The sequence below is a fragment of the Perna viridis genome, chromosome 1, assembly GCF_037379345.1.
Source record: "Perna viridis isolate PV_CMFRI_1.1 ecotype Kerala chromosome 1, ASM3737934v1, whole genome shotgun sequence".
NCBI classification, from domain to species: Eukaryota; Metazoa; Mollusca; class Bivalvia; order Mytilida; family Mytilidae; genus Perna; species Perna viridis.
Genome location: NC_142445.1, coordinates 30,697,038 through 30,715,865, shown reverse-complemented (window position 1 = coordinate 30,715,865; position 18,828 = coordinate 30,697,038). Strand labels below are relative to the sequence as shown.

Sequence of the window (18,828 nt, the reverse complement as noted above, 5' to 3'; positions counted from 1 at the left end):
ATTGAGATATAACAAAATTATTTTAACCAATCAGTTTACAGTATTTGTCTCAAATTAATTTATTTGTGGTTGCACGCGATGACATTGCATTAAAATTATAAAATGAAACTACAAATACATCAGTTTAATATCAATGATTTTTTAGAATTTTTGCATTCCTTTGACAAAAATAAATTCCAAATTTCCCCACTGCAAAATTAACACAAAAGTGAACAACACTCGGATCTTTTACTATGGCAACCCAGTGATGCTGTGGTATTAAACCTTCTATTGCATAACTTATTGCAAATCATCTGTAAGATGATCTACTCCTATGTCGATTACTATTTTGTGACCGAGTACTCTCCCTCCGCCTCGGTCGATAGTGTCGTTCATCATCGTAATAACTAGTACTTTCGTGTCTATGGTCGTTTCTATATCTATCGCGGTCTGTGTGTCTGTCATGATCTGATGAATGCATACGTGATGTTGAATGACTTCGCTGCCTATTGGATACGCGAGTTCGACGATGTCGAGACTCGCGGTCATGCTCATCGTCAAAATCGTCATGATATTTGCTATGAGAGGTAGTTCGACCCCGTCTTTGACTAGAACTCCTCTCCCGAGAACTACGACCGTCATATCGATCGTCACGATGTCGCCTATCATCATATCTGTCGTCTCTGTATCGCTTATCGTCATTTCGGTCGTCTCGATACCGACGATCTTCGCGATGTCGACGATCACTGTGTTGATCATTGTACTTATCACGGTCCCGATGTCTACTAGACACCGATGATATATAACTATCGTCGGTATGAACACTTTCTGTTTTGTATCGGTGGCGATCTTGTTTTGATTGTTTTGGCTGCCTATTTTTATCATAATCCCTATCAGATCGATGGTCGTTATCATCGACACTTTTGTGCCTTGACCTCGGTTTGTCCCTAATCGATTCAGTTCGCTCTCTGTACTGTTCTCTTTCTCTCTCGTTTGATTTAGTCGTACTAACCCTTTCTTCATAGTCTCTTTCTCTGTTTGTCCTACGCATTGAATCGGCGAGTTGGTCTCTTTTCTTAGTTTCTCTTTCATCAAAAGATTCGTTTAATTGTTTGCTTCGGTCGTTCCTTGTTGCTGATCGAACTACATCAGGATAATTTTTATCATCCACTTTCTCCCTTTTCTCGCTTCTCCTATTACTTCCAGACCGTTTAAAATTTTCATTGTTTGTACTTTTAACATTTTGTCGTTCGTCCTTCGAAAACTCACTGCGGGTGTTCGTAGACGCAACACTTGTTCCATCGTGAGAAAATCCATGGTTATCGTAGTTCTTACTCGATTTAGATTTTGAATTGTCGCTTGATCTACTTGAAGAATCCTTTTTCGAAATGTCAGAAAACGCAACGTGAGATTGTGTACGCAATGATCTCCGAGAGCTGTTTGGTGCTATACCACAGTTGGAGACCGGTTGTGAGGCTGAAAAAGTAAATCAAAAGTAAGTAAATGTGTAATTTAAGGTTTGTCAGCAAATGTAACAAGAGTATAGTTAGCTTTCATTATAACAATATACAACGACACGGTATGTACTTAGACATTCGTTTATCATAAAGTCACGAGTTTTCTTATTATAGTCGATTAAAGTGTTTATGTTCTATTTTATATTAATAGATATATTAGGATTTAAATGATAAGATATGATTAATTGTGCATGTAGTTGTGTTTGAGATTACTTTCCTTTTCTATGGAAAACAATTTTGTCTAACACGGGTGTTCTATATTGTCTTTATCTGGTCTAGCATTTGTTTTTCCTCTCAATAATTTGACCCGAACTAGTATTTGTATCTTTCTTTAACTTGATTTTACTTTGAACTTTTATGTTAAAACTGTCCTGTTCACTTGCGGGCGTCTTTAATTGATTAATAAACATTAGTAAAAAGCTGCCCTTGAATAACAAGAGTAAATACATGTAAGCTCAATTCCTTAAAATTTAAAAAATGCTAAATATTACTTAAGTCTGTAACCTAAAAGACAAAATGTACATTACTCGGTTGATTGTGGTGGTTTAAAACCTAAAATAAACTATAATATGTAACTGCAATAAGGTAAGCGGTGTTGTTCACTCTCAGTAAACAAAGGATGAAATCATGCTGGACCACTGAATATTTATGTATAGTAATTGAAGCAGTGTAGCTGTTCAGAATGGCTTAAACGTCCGTCCATGGCCAATATATCCACCATGTTTAAAGACAGCGTATTGGCTGCATTTCAGAAACCGGAACGTCAAATTTTCTCGTGTGCCTTGGAGTCATAAATGGTCATCACATACAACTAAGTATTTGGCCTTCAGATTCATCACAAACATCTTACAGTCACCTTGTCTAAATATCAGATAGCAGTTAAGGTAGAACGTTCCTTTCCAGGCGAGTACCCTAGGTACCAACATATCTAATCGTTGTACGATATCTTGACCAAACTTTCTTATGATGAAAACGGTTTTGTAGTGAGCAAATTTCAGCGAAATCACCGTGGCAATATTATAGTTTTCGGAAAGCAGACCGTGACGACCTTTTTAAGTTATTTCAATGCACATCGTAAATATGTGAGGATTTCCACCTATTAAATGAAAAAATCTTAGAAAAGGGTTCAAAGAGAATTCATCTACTTCCTAAATGGATCTGCCTGGATATCAAAAGATTCTGTTTTTTTTTTTATAATGTGCGAACTTTAAAGCTTCTGAAAAATCAAAAATAGATTGATCTATTTAGACCATATATCCATAAGATATATATTATTAGCTCACCTGGCCGAAGGCCATGTGAGCTATTGACATCACTTGGCGTCCGTCGTCGTTAACAATTTTTCTGAACTCTTCTCCTCTGACACCACTTGACCAATTAAAACCAAACTTGGTATGAATGTTTCTTGGGGGTATCCTGCATAGAACAAATGTGGGGATTTTTTATCCGTTGAAAAACATGGCGGCCGTTACTAAAAATAGAACATAGGGGTCATACAGTAGTTTCTCGCATATATCTCCAAAACCGTTAGGTTTAGCCAAATTCTACTGTAAATAAAAGTGTTCAGCATGATGAGATCTATCTGTGGTCAAATTTTCATTATAATATATTCAGTCATGTTGGAGTTGTTGCCCCTTTTCGACGTTTTTTTTTTTTTTTTGCTATTTTAAATGTTATTTCTTTCAAAAATCTTCTCCTCTGACACCACTTGACCAATTGGAACCAAACTTGGTTTGAATGTTCCTTACGGTATCGTGCATAGAACTGATTTGGGGATTTTTGATCCGTCAAAAAACATGGCTGCTGTTACTAAAAATAGAACAAAGGGGTCAGACAATAGCTTTTCACAAGTATCTTCCAAACCGTTAGGTTTAGCAAACTTATTTATATAGCTGAAATGACCCTTATTATAAGGCCTTCAAAAGTCGTCAGGGATAAAAGTTGTCAGGTGACTCCTGTAAGAGTTATTGCCCTTGAAAGATGAAAAATAATAGGTTTTTATAACAGTTTTCAGCCAATATCTTTAAAACTATAAAAGAAAGAAACTTCCTATCACTGAAATGATCCTTATGATAGTCCTACCAAAGTCTTCTTGAGTCAAACTTGTTGGACAACTCCTTGTGAAATGTATTGCCCTTGAAAGACAAACTCTAACCAGGTGAGCGATTTAGGCTCCTTGGAGCCTCTTTTTAATTACAAGTTGCAAGAAAATTTAAATGCTAGCTACAAATGGTGATAACAAGCCTAATTTCGAAAAAAAATTTATTTTTTTTGTTTTTAACATATACAACGATATCAAGAAATTCTGCAGGCAAAATATATTATGACTGTGGTACAGATTTGGAGACTGTTGAAAGTCCCTACTGGATCACCGGGAAAGCTTCGGTAGGAGTTTGGGACTCAATTTTACAAGATATTCTGATCATACCATCAGATTTGTTATTCTTGATAGAAACTATCTTTATTAAGGTACCATAATGTCACTTTAGAAAATGTTTTCAAAAGTACATTTTTGTGTTCTTTGATACTGGAAAAGGGGCCTACGCATATTGGCCAAATATAAACAGGAGGGAAGATGGCATTTTATGTTGAAATTTTTCTTGGTCCCATAAAAATAGCTTCAAGCTTACATGTAATTTTACAGCTCAAATTTCTGCGCAGGAGAATCAATCTTACAAGTTTGACCTCTATTATTTGGAACTACGATTGTTTAGTAACATGATAAGCACTATACACACAATTAGTTGAAAAATTAAAAATTAAATGTGTAATCATGAAAGAAAAGAAAAAAATCAAAAGAAAGTTTTATTTATTCAGTTTTGTGCCAAAAGTATTTCACTGAATTCATGCATTATAATTGTACAATTGTTGCAAAAATTGAAATGAATTTTGAAAATTTATGATGCATCAGTTTTTGTTAAAGTGAATTTGCCGCCATTATTTATTCTTGTTCGATTAATTAATAACCGCCCCTCCCTTGTTCCAAAAAATATTTCTCTTTTACACGTGATTGGGAAAAGGCAAATATTATATAAATTGTAAAAAAGGAGGAGTGATAAACAGGTCGATGACTAAAGCAACTGATACTCAATGACTAAACCGACTGATACTATCTAAGATCAGGCAAGAATGTCAAGATTGTTTGTAAATCAATTCATGGTAAGATCACCCAAACTCTTCCATGCAGAATTTAATTTTCAGCATTTCATTCTATGTAGTGCGTAAAAAAAGTAATTAAATAATCTTATTGCTTGTTGACAACATACGTATTATTTCAAATTATGTGAACCCTATGTAATTCAATGTATTTGTTTCGAGATAAGTGCGAAGATGACCTTCTAGGTTGGTATCAGTAATACATTGATACAAAGATAATTATCAATTCTTAGTAAACAAATTTCATTTGCAGTATTTTTAGCTACTTCTATGATAGATAATTGAATGGAGTGAAATAGCCAACTAATTTCCTGCCTTTCTCGACCGATTTGTCCCAAGTCCAAAACGGTTTGTTCAATAATGCGGCGTACCTCCCCCCTAAAATTGGGATTATTGAGGAAGGGTAGCATTAAATCTTCAATTTCACAAATTTCACCTCTAGAAATGTCCATGCCTCGCTTCGCTTTGCTTCTAATTCTATTTATATACTACCCCTCCCCTAGATTTGCCAAAATTCTCCCTGTAATAGTTATGGTATTTCATTGAATATCATTACTATCAAATATTCATTCGATATCAGGATGCAGTACAGTGTAAACAGTCCAAAATTTGAATAATATTGGTTTATTAGTTTTTAGCCATATATAACAAAAAGTGATTACCCATTAATGCGACGGGCGCACGGACGGACGGAGTGGAGACATGCTGTCAATGTTGGTAAGACAGGTAAACAGTGAAACTGCCAAGATTCATTATTGGATTTATTAAATTAATTATTTTTATTTATGTAAAAGAGCATTTATACATCTATAGATATATCAATAATGGCAATATTTGTACAGGTAAAAAGGAGCTATATATACGGAAAGATTCAGGTCCTTTTTTTTTTCTGTACTATAATACATTTGCGCTTAAGTATATAATTTTGCACTAACTTAAAAACATAAGCTTGAGATAAAGGAGCTGATAAACGTACCCGATTTATATTCTTAAACAATACAATGAAGCCTTTTATAGAAGTCAATATGCGGTTTCAAGAGCCAAAGAAAGCAATATCCAAAAGATTGGGCAACATATGTCGATATGGATGAAACAATATAGTTTTTGCCTGCATATTCATTCACTATCAGGCTGCAGTACAGTGTAAGCAGTCCAAAATTTGAATAATTTGCTGGATGTTTGAAAAAGCCGACGGCTTTGAATAATGCAGTGAAAATAGTTAGAATAGCTTGTCTTCTGCTTACGCCTGAAGTGATCTAACTGTTGAGTGCTACCTAGAGTACAGAAACAATTCGATTTCGTCAAAAGAAAAAAACGTACAGCATAGACCGTGTGTACTGGAAGGGTATAAGTCCTTCACTTAAGAATATTACAGAAATGTATGCAGTTGGAATATCTTGATTGAAATAATTAACTTTTTTAAGGGACGAGTGGCGAGTTGTAGTTACTACCTTCTTTTACTTTAAACGTAGTTGCTTTACGCCCGACATACAAATGTGAGTCTAACACAAAACCAGATTTCACCTATAATAGACCATTCGATATTGTGTTTTATTCATACTGTGTGTTTTAAGCACAGACTGGTTAAAGCGGCTGTCCATGCAAAAATCAGGCAGGTCTCATGTTGTGGGTGGCACAGGGTAAATTTGACCCCACTGAACTTTTCTATCCCATGTAATGTTTATATCATAATTACGTTTATCAAATAGTGTAAAAGTTTTATTAAATGGACAATGGGTGGCCCAGAAAATGATTTTATAGTTATCTAACTAAGCAACCAAAGACGGCATAAAATAAAGAGTTATATCCGTTTTTAATGAATTTCAATGCTTTTTTGAAAAGCATTTCTCTTTAATCGTTGTATTTAATCAAAAACCAACATTTATTTTTGGGAAAGGATGCATTTTTGATATGACATGGGTGAAAATTTGAAGAAAACATTATCTGTCATATCTGGCCACCCATTGCCTGATTTTTTGCATGGATGGTCTCCTAAAACTTATCTTATGTGGGACACACGATACTACAGAAAACCGTCAGACATGGAAGAATGTTAATTCAACTGACAAATGCAAACCTCTTAAGTATAGATGCACCTAGAATTGTACAGGTAAAGTACATTAAGGTTAGGTTTAAATCAATGATTTTTTAAATAAAAAATTGAGATAGTGAACAATTTCAAAGACCTATGGGTTTGTATTAAACACACCTTATATATGGTAAATCTTTACTTGTTTTTATTCCAAATACATTACACATTACGTAATATTTGATAACTAGAGTGTATGTCAAGGCTGGTAACCATTTAATAATGTAGCATACTTGTGATGCATATTTCTTTTCAAATCTTGCAAATTTTAAAATCCAGTTGGTTATGTCAATAATGTATAGCAAGCCAAAGAAGCGTAAATATAAAACCAATATCTTATCGTATTAGTGTTTTTAAAAGCTTCGAAACTGGTTTTTTTTTAATTATTTGGCGTAGATTTATCACTTCATCGACGTTTCAATTTTTTAAAAAGATTTAACCCTTTTGCTATATACAATATTTTAATACCAGTAAATCAGCTCATTAAAGGAAGCTCTAACATGATTTTTATGATGATTTTAGTTCAATGTGTCGTCTTAAAACAAAAAAAGGACAATAAATCGGAAGAAAAGGTAGTGCTTGTTTTTACTACTTTTGATTAGTGTTCCGGGACAGATTCGAATGTTTTGGGGTATTTCATAGTTTCATGACCCGGCCAACCACAAATTCTGACGCGGCTAAAGTTATGTCGATATCATATATAATCTATTTTATTAAACAAAATTAAAGAAAAATGTAGGGAATAAGAGAGTCTCAACGAAGACGCAGACCACAATAAAAATTAAATTAAATATTCCCGCCAATAACATTCTATCAATTCTTGTAACCAATACCATGTTAACGCGTTTCGCCGCCAATACCATGGTATCGACTCTTGCCGCTAATACCATGGTATCGATTTTGCCGCCAATACCATGTATCGATTCTTGCCGCTAATTTTGCCGCCAATACCACGGTTTCGTCGATGATTAGCTTCACCGTAGTCTTTTATAGATTGGATGATTGTAATTGAACGTCCAATGGCAAACACATCATGCATATCGGGACAATAACGATACTCAGCTTTGTACTAACACCCAGCGCCCTAAGTTGGGTCTTAACGTACTAGCTCATGGAAGCAACTTCCCGCGGGCCGAATCAACCAGTCGTCAACCGTGTTTAAAACTCAAGTCTACACAGCCCTGACAAGAAGTAGCACATAAATGTGATAATGATAAATAAATGCACTGCATTTCTGTTAAACTTTAAGGATATGACCAACAATCCTAATACAGCCTGTGGACTTTCCAATTCATCATTTCTCAAGTGGATAATTTACATTAAGAATATTACAATGTTAGCATTTTGAAAGAAATCCGGTTAAAAACCAGGCTATTTTTGGCAATGGGGGAAATTTTCAACGTGTTCTCAACCGATTTTGAACTATGTCTGCTTATGCCGTTCTAAGTCATATAACTGTTCAGTTGAAGGAACCGACTGTTGAAATATAAACTGTGATACATAAGAAGTATTTGTGTGGGTATGGAATGACAAAATGATATTTAAAGATTTTATTTGCTATTGACAAAAAAGTTCTATAGCTATATCATCTTTTTAGTACAGTAATGATACTTTAGAAAACAAATGCTTAGTAGGGCGCAGTTTGATACAACCACAGAGGTCGAACCCTGAAGGGTTGTAGCAAGTATGGCCTCACCATCCAAGCTAGATACAGGTTTGAAATTTGATTACGATTAGATATTTGATACAGGATAAGAAATTGACCAGAATCCGAATTGTCACTTTTTAGCCCCTTTTTCCTACATGGTTCTAGTGGAAACCTCCAAAATCAATCGCAACCTTGTATGACACCTTGTGGTGCAATTTCAAAGCCACCCTTTCCCTTAAATTACTCAAGTAGTTACCCAGAAATCAGAAACAAAATACTTGTTTCTGGCCCCTTATTCCAAAAGGTTCAAGTCTAAACCCCCAAAATCAATCACAACCTTCCTGTGGTGGTACGGTACATTGTAATACAATTTCAAAGAGTTTCTTTCATTAATAGTCAAGTTATTGTCTTGACATCAGAAAAATTCATGTTTCTGTACTCACTGTTTGGCCTCTAATTTCTTATATGTTCACGCTCAAAACCAATACCAGTCACACCATTGAGGTTTAGAATATTGTGGAGCAGTATCATAGACATTGCAAAGCTTCAACTGGAGTTATGTGGTTAAATTCTTTGCTTGTTTTTGGCCCCTTATTCTAAAACGGTTTTCGTCATGACCCCCAAGTCAAAATCAAGCTTCCTTTTATGCTTTGAAACCTTGCTATCAAATTTTATCAAGATCAGCTAACTGATATTCAAGTTATCTCACGAAAACCAAGTGTATACGGACGACTACATCGCCATAGAAGTAAATATACGACCGCATTTTTTTACGGTCGTATAAATAAAGATTAGCTGCTCTAAATATAGTGTTCCACTTTTTTAGTACACTGCGTAACAAATAGCAGTGGAACTCGTCATAAATATCACAAAGGGATGAATCATGCGTGTGGAAAATCCACCGACTTCACTTTCTGCAAAATAATTATCTTATTCAAATAAATAAATTGAAATTATTCAAAAAGAGAATATTAGTAATTATAAATGGAATCGTAGAAACTCCACTACTCCAACAAAGCAATGTCATTAATCAACATTTCAGCTACATGTTATTCTTCACATTTAGAAATTAAAAGAACTCTGATATTCGAATGTGTATTTCTTTATTTACTTGATTTTTACTATTCCAGAATATTTCGAAATCTTCCTATTCTACTTGTACATACGGACAACAGGATATTCTCTTAGGCAATTGGTTACAAATGTAAGGTAAATTCTTTAAGCAGAGTGCATACCAACAAACAGTATATCACCATGACATTGCTTACCAATATAATGTATGTACTTGACAATACTTATCAGTATATGGTGTTTCCGCTTGACATCGATTACCAAAGTACGGAATAAATATAAACTTGTACCATTTAAATAATATGCAAGTACATCCTGTTTTAACGTCACTGTGTCTTAAGTTCACCCAATGCGATATACGCTTGATCCCTACATACATTGTAGTAGAGGTAATGTATTTCAGCAATGTTTTTTTTTAACTTTTATAACTGCACGTGATCCATTTCTCGATCACTACAAAAACAAATACAAGCACACAGGTTAATAAAATATTTTTATTTTGCTCATTTATATATAAAAATAAAGTACTTAATTATATAGGTTGCATAGTAGCTAAGAGGTAAAATCAATGGTAAACTGGTAAGGAAATTATTCAACAGATTCAAATAAAATTTGATCAAATGCTATTCAATGGAAATAAAAGTGAAGCGAGAACTTCCAACAGCACCAACCCAGGGAAAAAACTAATAGAACTATAAAATTTAAAACATTTTTCACAACCCTGATAACAATACAACAAATTGAATCAAATTATCACTAACACCAATTCTTTGATTGTAAAATTGTATATTTTGGCACAATCAGAAATTTAACTTTTGAAAAAATCTTATCCAGGGGGTAATTTTGAGTCATGCTATGCATACCAGACTCTCCTCCTCTCTGGCATAATATATCATTAAAATTTTTAAATACGTCCCATTAAAAATACTTAACCAAGAAGTAAAAGTTGCAACCAATCATAAGACAGTACAGTGTTAAATACAGTAAAATCCCTCTTACGAAAATTACTGAATGCTTGATTTACATATGTAATAACAGATGATCCTCAGTCTGGCTTTCTAGTAATATTATATCACCCTTTCTTTGAATATTATTTCCAGATAATTAAACGAAAATTGTAAACCTCGCCAATGTAAATGCCCATTTACAAAGTATGAGTATGGTATGTTGAAGCAGAACATACATTGTATACATACACGGATACCGATATGGCAACATTTCTGATCAATATCGTGAATATAAAAATGATTTATGTTGATATGTACAAATATGTAAAAATAGCACATTTATGTAAATAACTAAAAGTATGATAAAATTAATGGAATGTGTTTTAAGAAGTCATGTTCTCTTAGTCAACTTCACCTTGGGGCGGTGGCTTTCGGTTGACACTTTTGCATAGAGAATTGTGATTATAGCGTGGATGCGAAAAGTCACAACTAATCACATTTGATCATACCCATCATGAGTATACTACTTAATCATGATTTCTATGATTTAACCATGATCGATCACAGATATTTATGAGTCTTTCCTGGCTCAGTAGCTTTGCTTCTTCTTATTTTTAGCACTTTTCATTGCTTCATCAAATATTGGAAGATATGGCTCTGGTGGCTTCTGCTTCTTGCGCCTTGAGCCTCTACTTGATCCTCGATGAGGGGGATGATTATGTGACTTATGGCCTCCATGATGACTACCGTGACTACTGCTCTGTTGACTACGCTGTTGACTGGCTCTATCTGCACTATTTGACCTGGGTCGCGTTGAGTTACCAGATTTTGATGATGTCATACTTTGACTTCTACTTCGACTTTTCCTGATGCTTCCTTGTCGCTCGTGCTTTCTGTAGTGTCCTCCAGGGTTCATGGAAATAGAATTACTCCCGTCTTGACTGCTTTCAGAATATGTTCTGGAAGTTTCTGTTTCTGTATTAAAGCTGCTTTCAGTTCTGGATTCATCGCCATATCTTCGTCGTCCGAGTGGGTAATCTCCGTTTGCTGTCCGTCCCCCATCTCGTGAAAGATCTGCTAAACTGATATGACCTCTGTCCCCGTTAGCCATTTTGTAAGAGGTTCTCCGGTCAACGTCGTAACTATCATCATTTTTGAAGCCTTCATTTTGGTGACCATAATCATTTTTCAATCTATCTCCTGATCTCCTAGAATATGAACCCCGGTTGTCATATCGGAAATCGCCGTTAGGGGTATCACTTATATCAGAAAATGCTTTATTGTCAACGCCACCACGTGATCTGTTTGTACTTTTAGATCTCGTACTTCCAGCGGAACCTGGATGCTTCAGGATTCCATTGATATTGTGGGAAGCAGCTGCAAACAAAATAAAATATTGTCTAGTTAATTGGTATATTAAAGGGGTCACAATCTGAATCAAATGAAACAGAACCTCTGGAGCAACCGTTTGTTTTTAGGATGACTGGGTCGAATTCGAAACAAAAATGGTAGAACACTTGAAAACCAAATCCCGGATTTGAAGGAAGAGTGATTAGTTGATCAAAAAATTTCATTTTAAAAAGTGAATCTTAAGTTTGATCCAAGCCTCTCTCTAAAAATGAAACGGTTGCTTCCTTAAATAATCAAATCCTTGAAAAAGTAGTATGACATAATGTATACTTACTAGTGACATAAACGGGAGGTGGTTCCGTATCACCATACCGTCTCCTTTCTTCGCTTTTTCTCATAAACCTCCATAACGCATAAATACATATTGCTATTATAATTACCGCACCTACAACACAGCCGATGGCGATCCCAGCTATAGCTCCTGACGTTAACCCTCCTCCACTCGGTCCGGCTGATCCAGTGATCGGGGCAGCTGAAATAAAAAAAAACACACATAAAAAATGATAAAATACAATTATCTGTACTCTTAAACATGCAGAAGAAGGATATCATCTAAGTTCAAATGTCAGACGGTATAATGCATATGTTTGTATGATTTTTACTCGAATTTTGAACAGAACTAAGACCACTGATGTGGCAGTTAGAAACTTGCACATTTTAAACAATATTTAGTTCACTGTACAACTTTTAAATTCCTCGATCATTATTTCTCTTACAAAAAACTAAAAAAAAGACATAAGCTAAAAGAAAAAAGCAGAATATTGGATATATCTGATTCAAACCCCAAATTATAACATGCAGACTTACTATAGCTGGGAATATTCCCACTTTCTCGGCGCTCCCTGTGATGTAGGATGCGGTATAAGGCTGGCATTTCGCGAGGTTTGAAGTATAGCGTAGGTTCGTCTACAAAATTAAAGACAATTCAAGTTTAATTTCAATCGATTTTTCAAAACAAACGCGGAGGTCAGTTTTACATGTATAGTCAATGAATCAGATATGTCCAAACTCCAAACATAATTAACATGCAAACAGTATGATGCAGAATTACACAGGATAAAATCCTAAATCTATCTGATTACAGGCACTTGTAGACAGGACCAAATGCAGCATCTTCATGCCACTCCTCCTTCATTACTTGGGCAACGAATTTCGCATTTCGCAATTTTATTTTCCATTCTCTGCCATTAAAGTATTCCTAAATGATTTTTTTTAATTATTAAACTGCGTTTTCAATCCATATGAGTTTTCTGGTTTGTGTATACTAAGCGTGCTTCAGACATACCTGAAAACCCGTATGGATAGAAAACGTTATTCGTGTAATAGTAATTGTATCTGGAATGACTTAAGAATATAGAGAAATGAGAATAAAACTGGAAATAACAAAATGTGTTGAACCTTGTCAAAAAAGGGGAGTGACAAAAAGAGGCTCCATTGGGTCTTGTCTACTATTTCTTGTGAATCTGATATGCACACAAATAAAAGAATACTTTAACAACAAAACTTCAGCCAAAACTTTCATGTACGAGGTCATCAGGAATTTCAATTGATCATAAAAGAAAACACCAATCCCATTACCAATGCACTGATTCGTAAACTTTTATTCTTCTTCGCGGTGGAAAGGGACGAAATGGCATAACCATCGGAGTTACTTGTATATTTTATAGTAAGCACTGCTAAATTATAATCTGAATAATCCAAAAACCTAAGTAAACTGTAATATTCCTTCACAATTTCCATTCTCTACATGTCAACCTTCTGCAATCCGAACACTTGCCTTACTTTCATTTCTTTAAGAAGGTCGGTTAAAACTGTTTTTTTTTTTTTTGCTGTAGAAAGTCACGTCACTAAATATTGTACTATAACAAAATGGGTTACCCAACGACAATAACCAAGACTCTACATGTTGACGTACTCCCAAATAGAATGGGTAAATACTCTCAGACCCGAAAGGATAGTCAAGGATGTTAAACCAATTGTTTCCTATAGAATGTAGCAGGCCAACAAATGGACCAAAGAAGATTACAACAAACGCCTACCTCTGTCCGTAGTTATTTTGATGTTGAAGGAATAAAACTGTGATGAATCTACCGATGGTTTGACAAATGCAATGATGATTTCGTTGGTTGCTGAGGTGTAGAGGTTCTGGTGATTGGTATTACAGCCTAACTCCCACTGTAAACAGAGGAAAAGTGAAAAACATATAGTTACATTATACGACTTATCACGACTGTGGTCTGTGTGTTTTTTTTTGGAAGTACTTTCAGCTTATCATATGTTTACTTCGAAAGTTAAAGAACATTAAAGAGCCATAAGATAAAAAATATCTTATATGGGAGTGCTATATCATGCAGTACATAAAAGTTCAAAAAGTCGTCGCAATATAGTGTAGTAACAATATAATTTTCTTTCACCATGGGAGTCCTTTAAATTGGGAACTGTCATGCAAGTACATGTATGTGTTTAAAACTGAACTAATTTCTTCTTTAGCCTAGTAGCATTCATTAAAAATTAATGCAGATGCAACGTCTTCAATAAATAATTTGACTTAGAATACTGGAAAATAATAAATTAGGAGCCGACGACGGCAGCATGTAGATAAATGTTCATTGTATTTGGCTATTGACTATCTCGAAGACAAGCCTCATACTTTGAATTGCTTTTTGTGTACCTGTACAATGTATGCGGTATTATGTACTTTAAAAACAGCGCACTTGGTGCAGTAAGCCTTATCACAAAACTCATGAAACTGATACAGAGGCTCGATAATTACGGAAGTGTTCCAAAACGCCGTATTTGGGCCCTATCATAAATGCATTTTATGAAGAAATATGCTAAAAATTGTTCCATGAATGTATACACACTGTGTGCAGTGTATGTAAAAACTAAAAAACACGTTCCAAGTCGATAAAATGTTTTTGTTAGAAGTGCACAAGCTGGATATAAGTAAGCAATAATCGGGATGGTCGATTACTGTAGCAAGGGGGTAGACTATTACAAAGTGTGGGTTTTAATGAAGAAAAAATAACTTCTCGAACATTTTGCGAAACTAAAGATTTTGACAGTCATATACCAGCCGGAACTTAAGATTGTGCGTGACAGTCATGAATTAGTATAACATGTATTCGAATTCATTGACCACAGGTGCACACTTGCTTATTCTCAAAATTAAAAGCATATTTATGTTGAAAGACGTACATTATACAGGTGTACATACTGTGTTTCATATCACTGAAATTGATAGCAAAATATTTTTACACAAGCAGTTTCCTAAAACTGTCCCTTCCTATGGAAAACGTAGTATTTTGTCGTTCCTTATGCCACCTAGGATTAATTCATACAGTTACCTTGGGGTCGTTCTGGTGTGGATCACCATCATAAATTTTTAATTTATGTCCACAAGCTCCTCCACCGAGGTTAAACTCATGGATGTAGATCTTGAGCTTCCTGTCAGAAGGCGAGGCAATAAACTTTGCTTCACAAGAAGCAATCTCGGGAATAGTACCAGCCCTTGGCTTGGCAAAAACTTCGGCAATGGTACTGTCATAAACCTTCAGTTGAACTTTGCAATCTTTTTCGAAGTCGATAGTATCAGTAACTGAAAACGACATTTATATTAAAAAAAACCGTAGCAAAATACACATGCATTCATTTTACATACGTAACAAATTACATATATAGGATATGTTTTAAGGCTCCTCTCAAACTAAAGGTGTTAAAGACATTATTTGTAAACAAGAATATTTTGTGGTCTTTACTTCATTGTGAGAGTAGCTGTACAAACCACAACTAATGAGTTCATTCCTTGGAGACATCAAATCGTTAATACGTTTACATTTGTACCTAGGACATGTTCTGCACAGTGCAATCCGGGGCATGGAACCACAACTAGTAATTGCAGAAAAACCATATTCTGGTAGAGAAGTATGTTTTAAAATAAATACACATAACGTACATGTATACGTTAAAGTCAAAAGCATTTCTTCAAGGGGAATTCTGCATTGTATTCAACAAAACCTATGCATGACTGTGTACATGTATCAAAATATTAGCTCTTTTCATCAATGTGAAGCACGAAATATGTCCAAAAAAATATCATGTCGTTAAGATCGCCATCACTGGAACACTTCTGAAAACAATTAAAGTAGAGGCAATTACCATACATACTGCAGTTGCGGTTTGAGAGGTGTGGTTCTTGGGTTTTGCAACCTCTCTGAGTTGGAAACGGTTTGTTACTTGTATGTGGTGCAAAGCGTGGTTAAAAATGTTTGTTTGTTTGTTGGGGTTTAACGTCCGAGCAGCAATATTTCAGCTATATTCAGACGAGGTTAAAAATGAGCTAAATGATAGCCCCTTGGACCCCGTTTGTATAAATTTTCGAATCCCCCGCCGAGTATATTTAATAAGAGTTAGTTTTCTGAAAGAATGTAGCAAATGCATTTTGATAGAATTCATGTATGTCAGAAACGGATTTTCTATTATATTTTTCAAGTACATGTATTATACATGTAGTATATGCACATTTGCTGTAAAAGAACACGGTCCTTACCGTGGGGTATTTTCAGAACGGATTTTACATGTAACGATTCAAAATTGATTAATATGTACAGAAACATTTTACATGTAACGATTCAGAATTGATTAATCTGTATAGAAACAGACTTTCTTTAAGCAATTTTAATTTATACACATGTAAGATTTTTAAATGTTTTACTAATAATCACGTTTTAAATCGATGATATTACAGAAAAGCTCACGTTGAATGGGGTAATAATATGACGATTTCTCACTCAAGCGTGTTTTCTGCATATTTTTCATTGTTTAGTAAGGTTCATTTAATGTCGCGAATGTGGGTCGACCGGGTCAGAAATATAAAGGGAAATGGTGACGGAATCGGTATAACATAGTACATCTAATAAGTGACGAATAACAAATCTTCTGAGTCAAGAAATTTGTGTTTGTTTTGTTACTCAGACGGTCATATATACATCCGGATAAAAGCAGTTTTCATTGCTCAATATACCCTTTTAAAGTGCTAAAGTCACGATATTTTACAAGCATGTACAAAGTATGTATTCAAAACTTAGGTGCGCCAAATACATGGCAAATCAACTTGTTCTTTTGAAAAGATTTCAGTATACGGCAAATGTCACCGTTTAGTTTTTTTTCGAACATGTATACGTGTAGCTGGGACTCGAAAAATAAAATGCAGTGCAATATATATGTACAATGTACATGTACATCATGTGTAAGACTGGTTAATTATTAATGTACCATTAATCCAAACTGCCTCACAAAATCTTTCATATCTTATTTCAGTAATGATTGCTTTTATTAGGCAATTAATGTGAAATTCAAAAGGGCTCGTGCATGTACGTCTGTATCGCTTTCCACTTCAGTTTGGTACATTTAACTGCCGTATGTTAAATAATGATCGGCTGAAAAGGGGCCTTATAAACGGAACTAAACCATAAGGATAATACATTTTGAGAGATTTGAAGAAAGACTTCGTTAAGATTTTACAAAGTACAGAATGTATTCAGACTGTCACGAAAGCAAATTTATTTAATTGATTGATGTTATTTGCATTTTTATGTACATTTTATAACATTTGAAACGAGGGCGGTATTCTCAGACACATCGCTACTACAAATCTCATAAAAATGTTATGTACATTTGTAGAAACACTGACAATGAAAGATAATATATTCTGACAAAATTACGGATTATTTACATGTGTGCCCGAAGGTACAAATTTTGTTATATAAAACGTAAGCCTACCATCAGTTTACATGTCCAAATACTTTGTTTATTTGCAGTTCTTCTTTTGTTATTAGAACATGTTCATGTTGGTATAAATGCAATGGGGTGAAGGTGTGAAGATTTTCAGGGGGCATACAATGTAACGGGACTAAAGGAGGCCTTTGTTTAGACTCGTTACTTTTGAATAGGCCTCAGAATGAATACAATGCATGTACATATACATGTAGCTACATTGAACCGCAACTTCACACCAGATTTTCACAACTTTATTTATGTAACAAGTATATATTTTGTTACGATTACTAAGTGGGGCAGTACATTTATGTACGTATTTTTTGTTAACATTCCCATTAACAGTACATGTTAAAGGTTTTCATGTGCTTCATGCTTGAAGTATATTGCAATTTAAGTTACGCAACATGTCACAAATTTAAATGAAACTTTCCGAGACAGCGTCGTCTCAATGAAAGCCGCTTTTAGAATACAACTATCACACATATTTCAGTAACCATGTTTGAAGGGTTTTTGGATACTATGTTTTAAATTACGTACCTGTGTATGAGGTGACTGTGGTTGTAAATAAATAAAACAGATATAAGAAATTATGCATTGTCCCAATTACGGCACTCTGTTCGTTAATTATTAAATGAAGATAAGATAATCCCCACGTGTGAAATAATTATTTACGGTAAGTCAGCTTGGAGTGTGTTAACAGATGCGGATGAGTAAATTATGTCAGCCCGTTGAGGGACTCCTCAAATGTCACAATTAATCAAAATTTATGCGTGACAAAACAGTGTTGATCAAGATTTGTTAGAAATGTCTTGCCATTTAAGATTACAGTTCAATTTCACAAGTAAAACATGAATCCTGGCGAGAAATTACACATCCTGACATTTTATACTTATACGGAAGTTGTATAATATTTAGAATTCAAAATAATATTCCTCTTGTTATATTCACCTGGCGATATTTGATTGGAAATATAGTCCAAAGAAAATTTGTAAACAAAAACAAAAAAAATGCTAATTTCAACGAACAAAGATCACGCGATTACACACTAGTCACACCAATTCAAATTTCTAATACGAATGAGATCACCTCCGCCATTGACACACCTGGACAGGTAAACAATTAAAGCGACATCTTGTGGCAGGTATGTAACTGTCAAATTAAAGGGAGTCAATCTCTACAATAAATAACATGATTTCTATGTTTAGTCAAGAAAGAGTTTTTTAAGCGTTGTTT

The 18,828-nt window shown here is 34.6% G+C and overlaps 1 protein-coding gene across 3 annotated transcripts; it reads right to left on the bottom strand.

Annotated features, from left to right (window-relative positions):
* Positions 1-108: 108 nt before the first annotated feature.
* Positions 109-18,729, bottom strand: LOC148628323 (uncharacterized). Of its 3 annotated transcripts, none has more exons than XM_088586053.1 (6): positions 18,133-18,729; positions 15,165-15,415; positions 13,857-13,992; positions 12,625-12,723; positions 12,092-12,289; positions 109-1,455 (listed from the first exon to the last, which is right to left on the bottom strand). In XM_088586053.1, the coding sequence occupies exons 1-6, from the start codon at positions 18,188-18,190 to the stop codon at positions 290-292; spliced, it is 1,908 nt and encodes a 635-aa protein (XP_088442179.1). In that variant the 5' UTR covers positions 18,191-18,729; the 3' UTR covers positions 109-289. The 3 variants fall into 3 exon arrangements, with proteins under 3 accessions (XP_088442179.1, XP_088442180.1, XP_088442181.1); XM_088586055.1 differs by lacking the exon at positions 109-1,455 and adding an exon at positions 9,937-11,784 and having other exon boundaries at positions 18,133-18,723; XM_088586054.1 differs by lacking the exon at positions 12,625-12,723.
* Between the last annotated feature and the right edge of the window lie 99 nt (positions 18,730-18,828).